At 32.0% G+C, this 22,671-nt stretch overlaps 2 protein-coding genes across 10 annotated transcripts in view; one reads left to right on the top strand and one right to left on the bottom strand.

Annotated features, from left to right (window-relative positions):
• LOC140449879 (uncharacterized) overlaps nt 1-22,671 on the top strand; it is a 298,794-nt gene that overhangs the window by 90,674 nt on the left and 185,449 nt on the right. Inside the window, exon 3 of one of the 9 annotated variants that reach the window (XM_072543284.1) lies at nt 11,572-12,989. The exons of the other annotated variants lie outside the window; for them this stretch is intronic. Coding sequence (XP_072399385.1) covers nt 11,572-12,845 — 1,274 coding nt within the window. The 3' untranslated portion in view covers nt 12,846-12,989. Of the gene's footprint in view, nt 1-11,571; nt 12,990-22,671 lie in introns of those variants that run through there. 9 annotated transcript variants of the gene reach the window in all.
• The window catches only part of LOC140449881 (uncharacterized), a 241,033-nt gene that overhangs the window by 110,125 nt on the left and 108,237 nt on the right, over nt 1-22,671 (bottom strand). The window lies entirely within an intron of this gene.

The following is a 22,671-nucleotide window of genomic DNA, read 5'->3' as shown; positions in this document are numbered from 1 at the left end:
GTATAAATAAAAGTTTGAACAGGCATTTGAGAATACACATTACAAATGCCGTAAAAGTGTGAAATTTTAAGGGAGTATGTTAACGTCGCAGTTAAAACGAGTGGCATTCAAATAAACTGACGTTTAACAATTTTTTAGTAGATGGCAGCACGACAGCACGTACATCATATTCTTATTTTAATTTTCCCGAAATTTAATTCTTTGAACAGTGACGTTGTTGCCAGATGCCGATGCCGTACTGAAACTGACGATCGGTACAGTTCGGTTTTAATCGGCAGTTTTCTTCAATTTATGTTAATGTTAGGGAATAGTGGACACAAATTCTAATTAATTAAAGTAGAGTTTCACAAATTCTAATTTTCGGATTGGATAATTCCATGTAATTTTTGTATCGTGTTGTTGTTTATTTACCTGAGGTTCAATAAAATTTCAAGTATAAAAAAACTTACTTATTTTTTGTATTCAATTACACAATTGTGGCTTTAAAGTTTTATTTTAATACAGTTTGCTTTGGTGGTACAAATTCGACCAACTATATCTACGCAACTCTAATATTATTCTATATAATATTCGACCAACTATATCTACGACACTCTAATATTATATAGTATATAATATGATACTCCCTATATTCCCAAGCCGTAAAATTTAATTGCCTCACACCAGCACTCAGCTGTAGAGACGATGCGCTGAATAAGGATTTTTTTAAGTAAACATATTAATTTTTTTCTTCATTCTTTTTTGTGTAAAGACTTATGGGAATAGGAAAAGATAATGTAATAAAAACAAAATTTTACTAATCTCTCTATACTAAAACAATTTTTAATTGAAGGTGATTACTTGGCAACATCGCAATTAACGAAGCCCTTAACGATAACTTTTCAACAAAATCATATTCCACTAATTTTGCAGAGGCGTACCAAAAAATTGCTTAACTATTTATTTAAACACATAAGTAATTACGTAAAAATTAAATCTAAGACCGATATAATTATTAAATTATCATGTGTCTTTTGACAGGTATCTTATAGTTGTCTAACAAATTAAAGTAAAATGTTATTCTTATTAGAGAGTACCTAATACAGAACTTCAAAAAACAGAAAACTTTGGAAAATCTCATTTTTTCATTAGACTAAACAATCTGAAATTTTAACATACGATCTCGTCATTACACATCATTCTCTATTTATAGAATTGCTGTGTGCTGTAAACGTTATATTTGTTTTTTTTTACTTAATTTGAAAGTTTCCTTGTGTTTATTTGTTTATATAAATATAAAAATATATTATGAAGTTCATATTAATTAAAATGAAGTAAGCTAAACTATTATCATGTAAATGCGTGTATATAGTAATGCATTTGTTTATTTCAGTAAATTCTCGAAATGTGAAATAAAGATGGCACTAACTACTAAAGAGTTAATAGTTTTGTTAGAAGAAGATTCAGATTGTGAACATGTTGACTCACTTAATGTGGTTTATTTGCCGCCGAGATTAGATTAGAAAGTTTCTGATGTAGAAGATATTGATAATAATATTATTTGAGAAGAATCAATAAAATTGGATATTGCAGGTACATATGAAATACAAGTGATTGGGAATTCTGACGATTCTGATTATGATATTCCTCTGAACCACAGATAAACCGCCCAAAGAAAAAACCAGGCAAAAATAGTAAATCCAAATTTGTCTCAAGTTGTAACAACAGATGCTCCTTCGTGCTCAGTAGCAATTCAACATCAGTCTGATTGATATTTAGACAATATAAAAGCCCACCATGGAAGCAAGTCATATATTGAAGTTTTTCACTCTTTTTTGATAAAAAAGTCATTGAGAGAATTCTATATTTTACGAATATTTATGCATCGCAGAATAACCGTCACGATTTTGAAATGAATAACAGATTTAAAAAAAAGATTATTGGCATATGTATATTATGTGGTTCACACTCTGCTTCAAGTTGGTATGCGTTGGTCAAAGGATGAGGATAAAGAAGTGCACATTATAAGAGAAAGCATAATACGACATAGATTTATATTTATAATCGTGAAGAAACCGCTACATCAGTGTCAAACTTAGTACATGGACGTTAATCTAAATTTGCTTTACCAGATGAAACCAGATTCGACAATATTGGCCACGTTACAAAAAGAGACACTAGTGCAAGAATGTAGGATGTGCAAAAGTAATACTATTTATTTACACTGAGCGGCAAAAAAAGTGGCCACCCTATAAATTTCCGAAAATAAAAATTTATTGTTATCATGTATGCTTGTTTTTGACAGTTTTGACATTGATGTTGTTGTTTTCTGTAGTCGCTGTGAATCTTCTAAGTTGAAAACATTTAATTATACAGAAATTTAGCTTTTCAAACGTGGATTTCCACTAGTCGTTGTTTATCTTCTAATTTGAAAACGTTTAGTTAAACAGTTTTTTTTCAACCGTTGATTTCCACCAAGTGAATAATTAAGATATGGTTTTATTAACAGTAGATGTTCGAATTATTAAGTAAGGCTGGCTGTTGTTCCTGAATTACAACACTGGATTTTAGCCGAATTCTCTTTACTGATAAATCGCAATTCTGTTTGAAGTCTGGACATGTCCGAGAGAGTGTTTGGAGACATAGAAATAAAAAATATGCCCAAGCTTGGATGTCACAGAGAAGAAAGTTTGGCGGTGGTGGTGTCATGGTTTGTGCTGGAACCTCAGTTGAAGCTCGAACTGAACTTATTTTCATCAATGGCCCCCTGAATGTTCACCGGTATATAGAGGATATTTTGACAAAAGCAGTATTTCTATTTCTTCCATTTATTGGGGACAAATTCGTCTTTATGCATAATAATGCATACTGCAAGAATCGTGACAAATTACTTAGAGAAGTAGGAATTAATACTCTCGAATGGCCAGTCTGCAGCCCTGATCTGAATATCATCGAACATCTTTGGGATGAACTTCATCGCAGGGTTAGAAGTGAACCAGGCCAGCCAGAAAGTCTTGCAAAACTTTAAAACATGCTTTGTAAAGAATATAAACGTATTCCTCAAGTTTTTATTCAAAATTTGTTTTTTTTTCTTACAAACCGTTACTCATGTTTTAGCGCAAAATACCCGATATTAATATACCCGTTTGTAATTCGTTTGGATCACAGATCACCTACCTCTAGATGCTTCACGACAATACTTTAGTTAGATATGAAATTCAGCGCTCCAAGAGATTTGTATCGGAACTAATTCAAGCGGGAAATTACGCGGGAATTTCAAAATTTAATTTTGGTGGGAAAATTTATATAAAGCTTAAAATATTTAAATATGATTTGGTATTTAAAAAAAAGTGCATTTGAAATTTTAAAATGTGCAAATTATTTTTAAATTAAAATATACACGATACTATTTACGAAAAAATAAGACAAAATATAATTTATTTATTTATTTAATACATGTAAAACAACTTTGTAGATATATAAATTTAGAATACAATAGAAATATACTTTATTACTACTGAGAATTGTACAATTTTATGGACAAAGCTTACAAAAAGTCAGAAAAATAACAACAATTTAAAATGTACTGAAATTACATAAATCGTCAATATCACAAATTAAAAGATAATAAAATACACAATGTATTGCAAAATTTAAATAAATTGCAAATTGCGTAGTTTTAGTTGCTGCATGTGATACTGAAATATATATTTATATAAATACTTTAGTTACTTGTACACAAAGCTATTCGTTCAGAAACTCTTCTACTGAATAATGGTCTTTCATATAGATAGGTTTTTGTCCTTTTACGGAACTTAAGGAAAGAAGTTGAAGATTTAAATTGCAAAGGGAGGTGTTTGTACAATTTTTTCGCTGAATATAATATGGATTTCTTTACTAACTCAGTGGACGGGTTCAGTAAATACAAATCAAAGTACAATTTTGCTGGAAAAACATGTAGCAAACACTTTCCAAAATATATAAAGTGGAAAAAGTTTACAATTTTTTGTAAAATATTTTGTACAATTTTTTTGCTGAATATAATATAGATTTCTTTGAATTTCTAGTGGAGTAGTCATGATTAGGTCTTGCTGGAAAAACATGTAGGTGTTTACGAATTAAGAAACACTTTCTAAAATATATAAAAAGGGTTAAAATCCGTGATTTTTGAAGTAGCTTTTTCAATATGTTATTCTACTGAGACCAAAAAGATACTGTATTGCTCTTTTCTGAAATTTAAAAACAACATCAGATTGGGGCAGCTGTTCTAGAACACCAAAAAAGAAGACCATATCAAAGATGAGACTCGAACAAAGAAAAATATGTTATTTTGGAAGATGCTAAATTGATTTCCTTCGAAACATTTCTTATTGCTTAGCAGGCTGAGGCTCCTAAAAAATAAGGAATGACTTCCACCAACACTTTTTTTATTTGAGGGGTTTTTACACCACCTCTGCTACAAAACTGGTATGAAATAGATGATTTCCACTGTTTTCTTAGACCTCTTACCATAAGAACTAGAACATGATCTGCTGTATATGAATCTCTGTCATCTCCTATGTCTTTAACGCCATCTATACACCTACTATGCTCATTGTAACGAAGACTTGGCATAATCGCCATTTCATCAAATACTACAGCTATATGCGTATCAATTCCTTCTATTTTTGATATTGTTGCTGTTAGTGACTCAAATATTAACTTAATAATTAATTAATTCCTGGGCCCCCAATAGTTTAAGCCAGAAGTTTGTTTAATAATGACTTACTGGGTAAGATAAATAGATTGGAAAGAATACTATATGAACGAGCACTTTGTTTTTATAAAGACAAAGTTAAAAATTTCTCATTAAGAGTAAATCGTCTTAACTTTTTTGCTTTACAGCTCTCTCTTTACTGAATTTGAATTAGCATATCTGCCATTCTATTAATGTTCTGAAGGTCAACCAATTAACCAATTTATTTTCTTTATAAAACTCTTTATCTTGAAACAGTCTGCGTTTAACAGACTTTTTACTATTTCTTTCCAAAGAATATTTTATGGTATAGTTGTTTTAATGCTTCATATAATTTTTTCTTTTTAGGGGTAATTTTACTTCTTTTGTTATCTTGCACTGTTGCAATATTTTCAGCGGTGTGATATTCTTAAGGGAAACACCTGAAAGTAAATGTGATTTTAATTTCTTTATTCAATACTTACAAGGCAAAACATATTCATTATATTAACCTTCGTGTAGTGGCATTACTGCGTGAGATAGGTACTTTTGTAGACTGTTTTTTGATGGAGACTATGAACACAGGCAAGCTCCTATTTCTAGTTTTTAGCCCCAGCTGGTCTATGACACGGAGGCAACTAAACTTATAAAAACTCTAGTATCACTATCCGAAGGTTAAGCAAACTGTTAATTTTATCTATAAAATCTGCTGATAACAATACAAAATATAAAATTTTAATTTTTAATTACCTTTTAAATCCTTACTCTCATCAGTTTTTACAATTAAAATCTCTTCGTTTGGTAACTGTGGATAATTGTATTCTGCAACTAAAAAGTTTCATGAAATAGTAACCAATTGGAAAATTATTAATTTGTTATCTTCCCAATAGTTACTACAATGGGGTATCTCAAATGATTGAAACATGTGTGTAGATTATGCATCTGTACTTGTTGAAGAACTTTCAAATAAAACAAAAAGTTAATATTATAATTTATAGCACGATTCACTTCAAATAAAATAATTTTTATTAATTACATATCAGGGTTACTTACTTTCTGTTACATTTGCTTCCGCACACAACATTGAAATACTTCTGGGATGTAGATTAGAAGAGGAATCTAAAATCAATCAGGTATTTGTTCTCGGGAATTGCATTTTGGTACAAGCTATGACTCCATGTAGAAGCCAACTTATCTTCAAAGTGCCTGTGGCATATTCGTTTTGTTTTAAAAACTGTAGTGCAATTGTGGAATTCATCATATCAAAATTAGGATTTTTTATAACACTAAGCCACTTCCTAAATCGTATAATGTCTATCAGAATTTAGAAAGGCATGTCTAATTGTTGACGAATTGGTACATTGTCGGATACAATATTTATTGTGAAAAACTATATTTAACTAATTATTATTAATCTGCAAAATACTATTTGAAGTCCAGGAACATTTAAAATACAAACTAATTTGAGGTTGATGCTAACAATAACTTAGAGATATTAAACCAAGTTTAGTTTGATTTTTGTGCAATAATAACCATTAAATCAAACAATTTAGACGAATAATAACTATCTGAAATCTGATTATATTGACGCTAATCAATTACTGACAATTTGCGATTGATAATTATAATTTTTAGTTTGGCTCTAAACCTAAACTGCAGAGTATAGACTTTAGACAGAGTATAGCGACATCTTAAGATTTGTATCGGTACTACAAATGACATTTAGTTTAGTTTGACCTTGAGCTACCTGCGTGAAATGTCTAGTTATTAGTGGTCTGTGGTTTGGATATTACACTATTCAGTGGCGCACCTAGAATTTTCCTGTGGGAGGGGTTTTGGTTAGGCACCGACATTTTTTTTATGCTACCTCCATTATTTTGAGTCCTTAAAATTTGTAAGTAACAGTGTCGGAATAGTGCCCGAAGCCCCTGTGTGCGCCACTGACACTATTTTCTTTTGTAGCTTTCTAATTGTAGATAAAATTAGTATCTACACGATAGGACAAACATGAAGAATGTCCTAAAATGAGATAGAGAGTATAACATAGATTGCTGGTTAGAAAATATGAGAGCTCTTACCTGTATTGCGAATGTAAAGATACACCAACCACTGGGTCTAAGGTTACCAATGCAAAAACTTTTAAAACTTCATTATTAATTGCTTTTATACCATAAGCTGGACAAACCTTTTACAGATTCGGAGAGCACTGTATAAATGTGTCAGGAGTAAATCCTTGATGAGTTTTTTAGGGCTTCTTTCTGCAAACAGAAAAAAAATTTAAACTTTCAGACTTGCAGAGTAAAATTTGAGAAAGTAAAACACCGCTTCATGTGCAGAACAGAATGACAACTTCTTTATTACTTCTGTCATGGTAGCCAACCTGATTTACAATATGTTTGGGGATCAGAATAGGCAACATTTCAATGCCCCCTCTCAATTTATACAACATTTATAAAAGTATTAAATTTGGATGAATTGTCAACTACATAAACAAAAATAATCTTAATAATTGAACAAAATTAAATTGCGCAAAAAGAAATAATAATAATAATACTAGTTCATAATACAACTGAACAGTTTACAACTTATATCTACATATTGAAGTATTCATAAACTTTCCAATAACTCAAAAAACATTGACATAAGATGAAAAAATAAAATACATGATTCACATGAATACCTAAAGTATAAATGCACCAATTTACTATATATAAAAAGTAATTAAGCTTTAGTTACTTTCAACATTCTTGAATTTTTATCATATTTCTGAGACGTAAAAATATTTCATTTGAAGGAGCTTTAGTGAAAATATCGGCACAATTTGATTTTTTAGCAATACATATAGCTCCCTGGTTATCTATATATAATATACTACCAGTTATTTTCTCGTTCAACAATTCTTCTGCTAGGTTTTTTGTGAACAGTAATTCACAACATGAAACAGTTGATGAAACATATTCCGCCTCAGTGCTACTCAATGAAACAGTGCTCTGTGTCCTTGCATACCATGAAACTGGATTGTCTAGAAAATATATTATGCCTCCTGACATGCTTTTTCTATCATTGACATTAGCTGCCCAGTCTGAATCTGAATATGCAAATATTAAAGGTTTTCTTGATATAATTTTGCTGCATATAAAACAGAAATTAATTGTATCCTTTAAATATCTAACAACACTTTTGGCTGCTTTCCATAATATATCATTAGGTCAATCTAGGAATTGACTTAAATAAGAAATTGAAAACATTATGTCAGGGCGACTACATAACGCAATGTATATTAGGCTTCCAATTAATTGCCTGTAAGGTATATTGTCAGAAATTTGATTATTAGTATTAAGTTTTTCAACGTGAAAACCTGTTTCCATTGGTGTTTTGCTAATATTGCAATTCGTCATATTAAATTTATCTATTATTTTATTGATTAAGGGTTTTTTGTGAAATATACATTTTTGCATTATTTTCATCTTCAGAAAATTCAAAATCAATACCTAAAAAATTATTTACAAAACCAAGATTTTTTGCATTGAACTTACTTTTTGAACTTTCTATAACTTTTTGAATCGAATTGCTATCTTCACCGCACAATAGGATATCATCTACCCATATACACATACACACATTTTTCTTTGTGTAAACACAACAGTCACTTTCGGCACTTCTAAACCCAATTTTGATTGCCCATTTGTCGAATCGTTGGTTCCAGCATTTAGGCGATTCCCTCAGTCCATACAAAGCCTTTTGCAGTTTCAGAACTTTGCTTTGTCCTGTGTATCCCTTAGGACAATGAATATAAACTTCATGTTGTAGCACTCCGTTAATGAATGCTGAAGGAATGTCTAACTGGTATAGCTTCCAGTCGTTATTGAGAGCTAGTGACAATAAAATTCTAACACTTGCCATTTTTGCTACAGGTGAATATATATCTAAAAATACTTCTTCTTCATATCCCTTAGCGACTAAGCGAGCTTTTTCGTGCCATCACTTTTTGTTTTAAATACCCATTTTGTATTTATGATTTGTTGATTATTAGGTACCTTTGTGGCTTCAGTCCAGGTGTCCATTTTTTCGAGACTTTCAAGTTCTGTTTCGATTGCCTGCTTTCATTCATCACTCTCCACTGCTTCTTCATAAGTTACTGGGGTTGATGTAACTAAACAATATGCATAATAAAGTTCATAGTCTTTGAGCTTCGAAGGTGGTTTTATTTCTCTATTAGAGAAACTAGTTTTGGTATTTTGTACATTTACTGGTTCTTCATCTTGTGAATTACTTTCAGTGATATTTCTTAATGTTTTGACTCTACTATCTTCATAATTTGTCTCTTCCAATATTTCCAATTCATCTTGGCTTGGTAAAATTTCCTCAGTATTTTGATTATTAGACAATATTTCTGGAGAATATTTATATTGTGATTCATCGAAAACCACATCTCTTGAAATTTTAATTTGATTAGTCAGTGGATTCCAGATTCTATAGCCAGCGCCACTGTAGCCGAGTTTAGACAAGTCAAGCCTGTTCAAGTATATTTCTGTTGGTACTTGAAGTTCAATTGCTCGTGATGAGGTTCGGTTGAGCTGATAAACAGCTGTTCTAACTGCTTCCCCCACAGACACTTAGGAAGATTTGTTTCAACAAACATGGCTCTTACCTTGTCTAAAATAGTACGATTAAATCGTTCTGCTATACTGTTCTGCTGAGGTGTGTACCCAGCTGTAAATTCTTGCACTATACCATGTTGTACACAATAGTTTTTAAAAATTTTACAAGACATCTCTCCTCCCATATAATATCCATTCTTATTCTAGATACTCTCCTTCCTTCTGCTGCTAATTTTTCAATGTGATTAATAAGATGCGACTCACTCTCGCATTTTCTTGCCATTAAATATACAACACTAAAATGTGAAAAATCATCAATAATTGATAAGTAATACTTCTCACCAGAAAATGTTGGATCTTTGGACGGATCCCAGGTGTCAACATGTAAAAGTTCGCCAACTCTAAAATATTTTTTGTACAAAACTTCTTTAAAAGGTTGCCTTGTGGCTTTTCCTTGTAGACATAAATCACACAGCTCATCAGAATAGGGTAGTCCCAACAATTGAAGTCCCCTTCTATTTACGTGTCCTAACCGTAAGTGCCATAAGTTTTTATTGCTATGCTTTGCTACTAAACTGGATTGCACTTTATTTAAATGAAAATTTGCAACAAATAAATTACTTTTGTGTTTACAACAAATAAGTTTGAAGTTCTTTTTTCTTATTTCAGCCTTATTTTCTTTAAATACAACTGTGAAACCCAAATTGTTTAGTTTACTAACTGATAATAGATTATATTCTAGGTTATTTAATATGAGTACATCAATGTTGATAGGAATTTCATTGTAATAAACTTTTAACATACCTTTTTTACAAGAATTCATTACCCTTCCATCTGCTATTTTAATGCCAACAGGCTCAATTTCAACAATGTTACTTATAAATTGTTCATATTTACCACTGCACATATTTTGTGATGCTCCGGAATCTATTATAAATGAAATTTGGTTGTCATCATTCTTGAGATCTTCAGCTGATAGGGCTGTGATAAAACTTACTTCCTCTTCAGCTACTTTGGCATGGACATTATGCTTACTTTGTGTATTATTACCAGTTCTTCTGCCACGGGAATAGTTATTTCCACGAAAAAATCTACCTCCACTGCTGTTACCTCTATAATTATTGTTTTTTCTGAAACAATTGGACACTAAATGGCCTTCAAGTCCACAAAATGAGCAACGGAGTTTTTTATTATCTTGCTTTGTATAAAACGAGGATTCTTCACTTACTTTTTCAATATTTTTCAACTTCCGTTCTGCATCAAGTAATTTTGCTTTAACAAAGTCAACAGTTAACTTGTCATTTGACGTTTCTAATACAGTAATCACAGCGTCGAACGTATCTGTCATTGTTAACAACAGGTGACAAACCTTATCATCTTCTTCTATTGTGGTTCCAGTGGATTCGAGGTCAACGAAAAACTTTTGTAACTCTGTGCCTTGTTTATATTTCAAGGTTAATAACTTTTTTCGCACATATAAACGAGAAAGAATACTTTTTCTTTCAAAAACATTTTCTAAATTTTTTATCATTTCGAAAGCTGACTTACAATCAGGAATATATTCTAAATGTTCATCTGTAATGCATGTGACAATAATAGATCTCGCTGTTGCATCATGCTTTTTATGCTGAGATTGCTCGTCTCTTGATAAAGCTGCTAGTTGCGTTGCAGTTACTTCTGTGGTAATCAAATCTTTAACACCTCTGGCATCTAGAAGATTGCCTAATCTAAATTTCCAGGGCGAAAAATTCGTAGATGTTAATTGCGGATACAAACTCACGGTTGAATTCGCACTACTTAAACTTTGGGCTGCCATTTTTCATTTTATTGCCGGTCACTAATAACACTTTTTGCCGGTTTCCACAAATTGGGAACACTAAACAAAAACTTTACTTGTTATGGAATGTACTCTGGGCCCATAACCTTTTGAATAAACTTTCAGACTTGCAGAGTATAATTAAATGAGTGTAATTAATTATTTGAGAAAATAAAACACTGCTCCATGTGCAGAACAGAAATACAACTTCTTTATTACTACTGTTATGGTAGCCAACCTGATTTACAATATGTTTGGGGATCAGGATAGGCAACATTTCAATAGAAATATAATATAAAAACGTTCAAAAATATTATTCTTTAATAAATTGATATGGTCTTGATATAATATATACCAAGTTCTGAAATATGTAATGTATATGAGAGTTAAAATTCTTACGAGAAAATGTTCTGTTCTGTTATTTATGAATTAAACTTTATATTTGTTGGTTTTTATTTTAGATTTTCCACCAGAGAAGGACACTTTGGATATTATGAAAACAATAGAAATGCATTCATCTAATAAAGAACAACATAGAAGTCAACCTGCAGAAGAAAAAACATTAAAATGCGAGATTTGTTGTAAACAATTTGGAAGAAAAAAGAAGTTAAATCTACACATGAAAATTCATATTGGAGAAAAACTTTACAAGTGTAAAATTTGTTTTAAGCAGTGTATTAAAGCACAACATTTCAGAAATCATATAAGAACGCACACTCGACAAAAGCCTTATAAGTGTGAAATTTGTTTTAAGCAGTTTAGCGAAGCACAAAATTTGAAAAATCATATAAAAACACACACTGGAGAAATGCCTTTCAAGTGTGAAATTTGTTTTAAGCAGTTTAGCAGAGCACAAAATTTGAAACATCATATAAGGACCCACACTGGAGAAAAGCCTTATAAGTGTGAAATTTGTTTTAAGCAGTTTAGTGAAGCAGGTAGTTTGAAAAAACATTTAAGAATGCACACTGGAGAAAAGCCTTACAAGTGTGAAATTTGTTTTAAGCAGTTTAGCAGAGCACAAAATTTGAAACATCATATAAGGACCCACACTGGAGAAAAGCCTTATAAGTGTGAAATTTGTTTTAAGCAGTTTAGTGAAGCAGGTAGTTTGAAAAAACATTTAAGAATGCACACTGGAGAAAAGCCTTACAAGTGTGAAATTTGTTTTAAGCAGTTTAGCAGAGCACAAAATTTGAAACATCATATAAGGACCCACACTGGAGAAAAGCCTTATAAGTGTGAAATTTGTTTTAAGCAGTTTAGTGAAGCAGGTAGTTTGAAAAAACATTTAAGAATGCACACTGGAGAAAAGTCTTACAAGTGTGAAATTTGTTTTAAGCAGTTTAGCAGAGCACAAAATTTGAAACATCATATAAGGACCCACACTGGAGAAAAGCCTTATAAGTGTGAAATTTGTTTTAAACAATTTAGTGGAGCAAGTAGTTTGAAAAAACATTTAAGAGAGCACACTGAGGAAAAACCTTTCAAGTGTGAAATTTGTTTGAAGCAGTTCACTCAGTCAGGGTCTTTGACACGTCATATCAGATCGCACAGTGGAGAAAAACCACACAAGTGTGAAATTTGCTTTAAGCAGTTTATCACTGCACAATATTTAAAAGAACATATAAGAACGCATACCGGAGAAAAACCTTTCAAGTGTGAAATTTGTTTGAAGCAGTTTTCTCAGTCAGGGGCTTTGAAACGTCATATTAGATCGCACACTGGAGTGTGAAACGCCTTACAAGTGTGAAATTTGTTTTAAGCAGTTTAGCGAAGCACAACATTTGAAAGATCATATAAGAACGCACAGTGGAGAAAAACCTTACAAGTGTGAAATTTGCTTTAAGCAGTTTATCACTGCACAAAATTTAAAAGAACATATAAGAACGCATACCGGAGAAAAACCTTTCAAGTGTGAAATTTGTTTTAAGCAGTTTAGCAGAGCACAAAATTTGAAACATCATATAAGGACCCACACTGGAGAAAAGCCTTATAAGTGTAAAATTTGTTTTAAGCAGTTTAGTGAAGCAGGTAGTTTGAAAAAACATTTAAGAATGCACACTGGAGAAAAGCCTTACAAGTGTGAAATTTGTTTTAAGCAGTTTAGCAGAGCACAAAATTTGAAACATCATATAAGGACCCACACTGGAGAAAAGCCTTATAAGTGTGAAATTTGTTTTAAGCAGTTTAGTGAAGCAGGTAGTTTGAAAAAACATTTAAGAATGCACACTGGAGAAAAGCCTTACAAGTGTGAAATTTGTTTTAAGCAGTTTAGCAGAGCACAAAATTTGAAACATCATATAAGGACCCACACTGGAGAAAAGCCTTATAAGTGTGAAATTTGTTTTAAGCAGTTTAGTGAAGCAGGTAGTTTGAAAAAACATTTAAGAATGCACACTGGAGAAAAGTCTTACAAGTGTGAAATTTGTTTTAAGCAGTTTAGCAGAGCACAAAATTTGAAACATCATATAAGGACCCACACTGGAGAAAAGCCTTATAAGTGTGAAATTTGTTTTAAACAATTTAGTGGAGCAAGTAGTTTGAAAAAACATTTAAGAGAGCACACTGAGGAAAAACCTTTTAAGTGTGAAATTTGTTTGAAGCAGTTCACTCAGTCAGGGTCTTTGACACGTCATATCAGATCGCACAGTGGAGAAAAACCACACAAGTGTGAAATTTGCTTTAAGCAGTTTATCACTGCACAAAATTTAAAAGAACATATAAGAACGCATACCGGAGAAAAACCTTTCAAGTGTGAAATTTGTTTGAAGCAGTTTACTCAGTCAGGGGCTTTGAAACGTCATATTAGATCGCACACTGGAGTGTGAAACGCCTTACAAGTGTGAAATTTGTTTTAAGCAGTTTAGCGAAGCACAACATTTGAAAGATCATATAAGAACGCACAGTGGAGAAAAACCTTACAAGTGTGAAATTTGCTTTAAGCAGTTTATCACTGCACAAAATTTAAAAGAACATATAAGAACGCATACCGGAGAAAAACCTTTCAAGTGTGAAATTTGTTTGAAGCAGTTCACTCAGTCAGGGTCTTTGACACGTCATATCAGATCGCACAGTGGAGAAAAACCACACAAGTGTGAAATTTGCTTTAAGCAGTTTATCACTGCACAAAATTTAAAAGAATATATAAGAACGCATACCGGAGAAAAACCTTTCAAGTGTGAAATTTGTTTTAAGCAGTTTAGCAGAGCACAAAATTTGAAACATCATATAAGGACCCACACTGGAGAAAAGCCTTATAAGTGTGAAATTTATTTTAAACAATTTAGTGGAGCAAGTAGTTTGAAAAAACATTTAAGAGAGCACACTGAGGAAAAACCTTTCAAGTGTGAAATTTGTTTGAAGCAGTTCACTCAGTCAGGGTCTTTGACACGTCATATCAGATCGCACAGTGGAGAAAAACCTTACAAGTGTGAAATTTGCTTTAAGCAGTTTACCACCACACAAAATTTAAAACAACATATAAGAATGCATACTGGAGAAAAGCCTTACAAGTGTGAAATTTGTTTTAAGCAATTTAGCGAAGCACAAAATTTGAAAAATCATATAAAAACACACACTGGAGAAAAACCTTAGAGGTGTACAATTTGTTTTAAGCAATTTAGTGAAGCAAGTAATTAGAAACAACATTTAAGAGTGCACACTGGAGAAACGCCTTATAAATGTGAAATTTGTTTTAAACAGTTTAGTCTAAAGTCAAGTTTAAAAACGTATTTGAGAATACACAATAGAAAAGCCGCAAAAGTATGAAATTAGATATAAGCAGTTTATTTCAGAAACTACTGTGAAAGATTGTACATAGATTAGACATATGTGATTGCACACTGAAGAAAAATCTGTGTGAAGTTGAGTTTTATAATCGTTTTTCCCACAACAATAATTTGAAAAAACATTTGATGCAGCCTAGAAATATTCAGAGAATTCAGGAATTTCAACGGTCTAAGATGAATTATTTTTCATCGCATACAACGATAAACATTGATATATCATCTAACATTTGGTCCCGATTTTTAGAGTTGCCAAGTGAAAAAGTGTTTTGAAAAGTATTTCATACTCATTCAAAATTGTGTTATAAAAACAATAAATATATTTTAGCAATAAAGGTAGTTTATTAGATACCCCAGAAACCTATGAATTTTTAAAATACCCTTTAAAAACAAAAAAAAGGTCCCCCTTAAAAATGGCTTTGTTTAGAGTAGCGAAGTACCCTAACAGTTAGAGATACAAAGTGTGCGGCCCGGATGTCTGTAGTAAACTCCTTTTCCTTTTACTCTATGAAGGCCGATATGTAATTAAGATATGATCAGTGGGCCTCAAACAGTGGGACGTTAATATTTAATTCCGATCGCTTGAAAAGTAAAACTATTTAATTTCCTGTATTTTATGTTCAGTAATAATATTGTATTTTACAATATGTATATACAGGGCAGTTAAAAGAAGTGGGACGGAATATTTCGAAAAATCGAAATTATTTGTCGACATCAAATGTTCATCAAGGTCTCTACAAGTCTCTATTTTGCGTAGAGTGAAAATTATACGAATGGTTTTGCATGCAGGTAAATTGGAAAATACTTGCCTAGTTGCTGGTATGTCCATATTTGAATAAAATACATCCAAGACTTTACTTTCTGCAGACACTGTATTAAATATAACCTTGAAACAAATTGACACTAAATCACTTCGGAGTTTTCAGCAAAACAAAAGGTTTAAACATGTGTAGTCCAGTAATTACTACCAAAGCTATTGAGAGTATGAAGTAAAGTAATTAGACCGAAGGTACTTTATCGTTTAACTTAAACACGCCAAAAAGTCCGAATTGAATTTCCGAAACACTTTTTTGTTTCTTCTTTTTAGCAAACGATTTGTCCTATTCACTGTCTGATATTTCACTAGCAGAGTCGTCACTATCTGAATTGTCTATCCGAATAATTAGAGGCCGGACCTTATCTATAACTCGTTCGGTTTGAAAAGACTGAACGATTATGTCTTCCGCATGTCTAATACAATTTTGCCATTGTTCTGCCGTTATTTGTTCTAGCGATTCTTTCCATAAACCAAGAACGCTAGCGTCATCTTTTGTTTTGGCTATACCCCAAACTAACTCAATTGCATTATAGTGGCAATGGTAGGGCGGAAGTCGAAGAACTTCATGTCCATATTTAAGAGCCATTTGGTCAGTAACAAAATTTTTTTGAATTTTGTGCTCTCCACACCTTTGAAGTAAATCGACTTTTAAAAATATGTCACTGTGATAAATTTTCTTTTCTGCCAACCACAACTTTATTTCTTCTTTTGTCCAGCTGCTTGAGGGAAATCTCTCTTCTACTCTTGAGTGGTAGGATGCATTATCCAACACTGTTATGGATGGTCGCTCCAATTTTTTTAACAAATTTTCTTCAAACCATTCTTCAAATATATTTGCATTCATATTTCCATGGTAATCACCTGTATTCTTTGTGGACGAAAAAATTAAACTAGCGTCAGGAATAAAACCCTCATCATTTCCAGCATGAAGTATAATGTAGCGTTTACCATTACCGGAACGACTAGAAGAATAACATTTCGTGGTGCCATCTTGCCAAGATGATTTTGACATATTTCCTTTAGCGAAAATCCATGTTTCGTCTAACAATACAACTTGCCTCGGACTATCAGACATTTTATTGTTCATGAATTTTCTTAAAAAATGCCACCGTTTTGAAACAACATTAGAGAGTTCACACAATACTTGTCTATTATTTGTCTTTTTATATCGAAAACCTAAATGTTTCAACACTCTCCACAAACTTGTTAAACTAATATCACACACTTCCTTGTCTTTTATTTTTTGCAACACAGCATTAACTGTTACATGTTCTTTGGCTTTATACATATTATATATAATATTTTTAATTGCAAGTTTAATTGACTGGTGCAAATCTAAAGTTTTTTGGAGTTGGCGATTTCTCTTGCTTACTTTATTTATTTCATCCTCACTCATGTTATTAATTCTTCGGAATGTCCTCTCTGAGATACCGCAAGCATCGCATGTGCGTTTCTGAACTACCATAACAGATGTCAATGGACCTATATTATTTTTTTCCAAATTGAAATAACTTTCGACTTTTAGAACTAAACGCCGTTCTTCTAGAGATAACACTCTACGTTTCGACTGTAGTTTATTTTCTTCCAAATTACTCATGTTGCTTTAAAGTACCTCTTCACTACCCTACTATAAAAAATAGGTACTTATATACAACTACTACACCCTAAAAAGAACGAGGGTTGTACAACGGATGAAACAATCGAACACAAATTATTTAACAGCCAATGCTAAACAAGCATAAACACTGTATTGATTGTGATTGCAAAACCGTTCGCATGTTTTAAATAAGGTTTTTGCTGATTATGTATTTTGTTAAATTATTAAAACACAAAAATACAACCCACTACCATCAATTAATTTTTAACGATAAACAGAAGAGAAATATGATGACGTTTGAATTTGATCTACTTTGTCGATGACAGTGTCGTTAACAGAAAGATATTTGAAACAGCATAAATCATTTTTCAATGATTGTGTGGATTTAAGAAATACATTACTAAAAATTTAAATTTCAAAAAATGAAATTTGTTTTTAAAAAATATTTTTATTTCTAAGCTACAATTTTAATGCATCTAAACTGAACAAGACCAAGAATAATAATGATTTTTACAATGCAAATAACAAAGAAACAATACGACAACTTCTGGGGAGACTGCAGAGTAAGCCACAGGTGTTGGTTGCGATTCTGCCAGGTCCGGACTTTCGTACCATGTAACTCCTCCGTCCTTAAGAGGAAAAATAACGGAGGTATTTTTGGATTCCAAATTTTGGGGACATCTTTCTTCCAATGGAATTTCGTCAGGAACCCTCTTATTTTTGCAATACTTCTGGTATCTGGTGATGATGTAAATTATAACGATTGGTATTAATATAGATAAGATGACTGAACCGGTGCTGATAATGGGTGTAGTTGGAAAGCCAATTTCTTGTACTGGTGAAAGATTTCTGTTAATTTCGTATAGTCCTTCCATATCGATTTTGCTCAAATTGGTTACTTGTTTTTTTTTTTTTTTTTTTTTTTTTTTTTTTATTCAGTTTGATGGCCTTGGCCGAGCCAATTAGCCAGACAAATTTAAAGACAAACAATTTTTACAATCAGAGGAATTTTTTACAATTAGAGGAATATCATATAATCATCCGTACAATCTAACGTGCAATTAGTAATAATTAGCAATTAACAATTAATAATTAGTAATTAGTAATAATTCTTTTTTCTTTTTTAATTTTTTTTTTTTTTTTTTTTTTTTTTTTTTTTTTTTGCTGTAATACAATATTTACTTAAATATAAGTTAGTTTTAAGCTACAATTTATATTTACAGTTTTTGATATGTTCGTAAATCATTTTTAATAGATTGATATCTCTAGAGAAAATCAAATTGTTCAGGTAGACGGGAAGTGGAATTTTTAATATAATAAGATTATCATAAAATTTGTTTATGTTTACTGATTCGTGGGAACATTCAAGAAAAATATGTAATAAGTTACCTTCTTTTCCACACTTGCAATTAGGTGACTCCGCGAGACCCAACTTGTACATATGAAGGGGGGTAAGAGCATGATTAGATCTTAATCTGCTTATAACCCTTATGAAATGGCGATTTGATAGAGTATGAAACCATCTTTTTATGGGTATTTCAGGCTGCATTTGTTTGTAATTATTTCCAGTTCTCGTGTTTCGATAATATGTTTGCCATTTTTCTTTTTGATGCTGTTTACTAATTATATCAATGTCTGAAAAGGGGAGTAAGTTCAAGGGAGCTTCTTCGCCTATGTCTAGGGCAGATTTGGCTAGGCTATCTGCTATTTCATTGCCCTTAATGCCCGCGTGTCCCTTTATCCATGATATAATAATGCTTTTCCCTAAATTTGTAATTTTATTGTAAATAGTCATAATTTCTAGTTCTATATGATTTAGTTGTTTGGACCTATGTACGTTTGTTAGTCTGTCGACGACACTCTTACTGTCTGTAAATATTATGCAGCTGTACGGTTCGTTACTATGTATATGCCTTAATGCAAGAAGAATCGCTGTCATTTCAGCAGTGTATATCGATGATTCAGCTGGCAATTTCAATAATTTTTTAAATCCGCTTTGAACATTAATTAATGCACATCCTACTTTGTTTTGTACTTTAGATCCGTCTGTAAAGTAAAACTGATAGTTTGGCCATTTATGCCGTGTAAATGATTGAAAAGCGACTGGATCTAGATTACTGTCCATAAAAAAGGTATTAATATGTTTTGAAAAAAGCTCTTCTAATATATGGGAATACATAGGTGAAACTTGATTTTCATACGTATAGAAAGTATGTCGGTATTGAGATATCCTCAGGTAACTATTTACCAGAAGAGAACATTTTTTCTTTGTCCAATATTTATGAGTTAGATCTAAAATTGATAAAATATGAATATCCTGTAGATAGTTAGTATTTTTCCCTATGGCTCTAGTAATGAATTTATCACTTAAAAACTCCCGTCGAAATTTCAGAGGTGGTTCTATCGCCTCAACTTCCATTATATTAACAGGTGTAGAATTCAAATATCCAAGACAAAGCCGAAGGCATTTATTTTTTTGTATTTCTAATTTATTTAAATGTGTGTTTGCGGCAGTTCCATATAAATGACAACTGTAATCGAAAATGGGACGAATCATAGTACGGTAAAATAAAAGTGCTACATTTGGATCAGCGCCCCAGTTAGTTCTACAAAAGGCTCTTAGAATATTCATTGCATTTTCAGACTTTTTTATGACATGATGAATTTGATCCTTCCATAGGAGTTTTCTGTCTAAATAAGTACCGAGATATTTTATACAATTTTTAATAGGGAACTGAATTTGACCTACTTCCAGATGCCCTTGTGGAATTTGATGTTTTCTAGAGAAAATACAAATTTCAGTTTTAGATTCTGATATATCTAAACCAATATTTTCATAGTGATTAAGAACAGCTTTAATTGAGAGATCAAAATTATTTTTACATATATCCAATGATTTGTGGGCTGTGTAAACTACTACATCATCAGCATATTGAATAATTTTTGTTGGGCTATTAATACAATTTTCTATATCCATATTATATAAAATAAATAGTATTGGGCTTAATATGCTACCCTGTGGAAGTCCTATATTCGTAAGACGTGGTGGAGAGATGGAATGGTTGATTTTTAAAAAAGTTGATCTATTAGTGTACAATGTCCTCAGAAAACTAGCTATGGTGATGGGGAAGCCGATGTCTAATAGCTTTTTATGCATAATGTCCAAGTTAACGGTATCGAATGCAGAGGAGACATCAAGAAAAGCAGCCATAGTATACATATTATCAGTAAAGTTTATTAGTATGGATGAGACTAAGGCAGTTATGGCATCTTGGGTTGATTTTGATTTTCGAAATCCATACTGAGATTTTGGGAGAATATGTTCTTGCTCTAACCAATGTTCAATTCTATTTTTTATTAACCTTTCTAACGTCTTTAGGAAGCAAGAGGCTAAGGATATTGGTCTATATGATCTACTGCAATTTTCTGGCTTACCAGGTTTTTTAATAGGTATTAGAATATATTCCTTTCAGCTGTCTGGAATTTGTGACGTATCATTCCAAATGTCATTAAAAATATTTAATAATGATATTTTATAGTGGTGAGGAATATGGTATATCATGGAATATGAAATATTGTCTTTACCTGGAGCACTGCTATTTTGTTGACTAAGTACTCGCTCTAACTCCCACATTTTAAATGGTTCTTCTAAGCCAAACCTATCTCTTGACACTGTTTCGCTGTATTCTGGAAAATGTTGTGAAGGTACCCACTGTGGAGATATTTTCTTATGAAATTCATCTAGCCAGCTGGATTCTGGATCTATTGGAATCTTGTTGGACTGTTTGCGGTTTTTAAAAGTGTTTACTTTCTTCCACACTTCACTGATTTGTGTTTTTGAATTTAGGCTTTCGCAGTATTCTACCCAATTCTGTTTTTTCTTTTGTTTGAAAAGTTTTTTTGCGACAGCGTCAAGTCTCTTAAATTCAACTAAATTATTTCTTGTAGGATCTTGTTTATATTTTCCATATGCAATTTTTCGGTTATCAGCGGCGGTTTTGCAACTTTCACACCACCATTGGTTCGAAATTCGTCTCTTATGTTTTCCGTTAGATGAAAACTTTGGTATTGCTAAATTGGCTGCTTTATTAATGTTTGCTATTAGAGTTTGATAGTTTCCAGGAGGATTTACAGCTTCTAGTACAGATGTGTATAATTTCCAATCGGCCTTGTTAAGATTCCAGATCTTGTGATAGTTTTGAGCTGTAAATGAAGTTATATGTTCTGTTTCCATGTTAATGATAATCGGAAGATGATTGGATCCATGAGGGTCCTGTAGGACTCTCCAAGTAAAAAATTTTGAAATATCTTGTGTACAAAAGGTTAAGTCAATAGCGGATGGACTCTTACTAGTTGCTAATGTGGGCGATCCATCATTCAAGCATATCAAATTACAATGATCAATACATTCTAAAAGTTTTTTACCATAGCTGTCTTCAATTTCGCAGCCCCATGCGATACTGTGGGAATTAAAATCCCCACCAATAATAAACGGTTTAGGTATGTCTTTAAAGAATTCCAACCATTGACTTTCAGATATCTTGGTCTTTGGTTCAATGTAAACTGACACAATATTGATGGGATTTTTACCTCGGAGAATTTTAACTGAAATTCATTTGTGAGTGAAAGGATATCTATTTTTAAGATTTATTTCTTCGCATCTTAAGTTTGATTTTAATAAAATGGCAGTTCCACCATAACCGTCTGCCCGATCTGATCTAAAGCAATTGTAACCTTTAAAATTATAATAGTATTTTGATTTAAACCACGTTTCTGAAAGCAATGCTATGGAAATATTATTTTGATATAGCAGATATTCTAGATTTACTTTATTAGCTACTGCTGAACGACAGTTCCATTGCAGCAAATTTATGTTCGCGTTTGTGTCTGCGAATTTGAAGACAAGGTATGGTTTACATGTTTACTAATTAATTCCACAATTTCAGATTTTGATACATCGAAATTGTTTGTTTGTTTTATATTACTTATAATATTGAGAACTACTTCTAAAACTAAACTTATTGTTGCATTTAATTCCTCTGATTGTAATTTTACTCCGGCTGAGTTTTTTAAATAATGTTGACTATTAAAAATTCCCCCCGAGACAAAAGAGGTTTTTGGTTGTGTAAGTATTTCTTTTCTTGAAATTTCAATGGGATCAGGGCTGGTTGGTCTGTGCCTTTTGTTTGGGTTTGAAGTTGTAGGAGAAGAAAACATATAATTAGTAAAATTGTTATTATAGGATTTGGGTTGTAAATTGTGGGACTGTGAGTACTGAGGTTGAGAGGAATGATACTGTATTGTACTAGAAGGGGTAGGTCCAGATTGAGGCCGTTGGGAATAATTTGTCGAGGATATT

Source organism: Diabrotica undecimpunctata, chromosome 9, assembly GCF_040954645.1.
Source record: "Diabrotica undecimpunctata isolate CICGRU chromosome 9, icDiaUnde3, whole genome shotgun sequence".
In the NCBI taxonomy this organism is placed as follows: Eukaryota; Metazoa; Arthropoda; class Insecta; order Coleoptera; family Chrysomelidae; genus Diabrotica; species Diabrotica undecimpunctata.
This window is presented reverse-complemented; position numbering and strand designations above follow the sequence as displayed.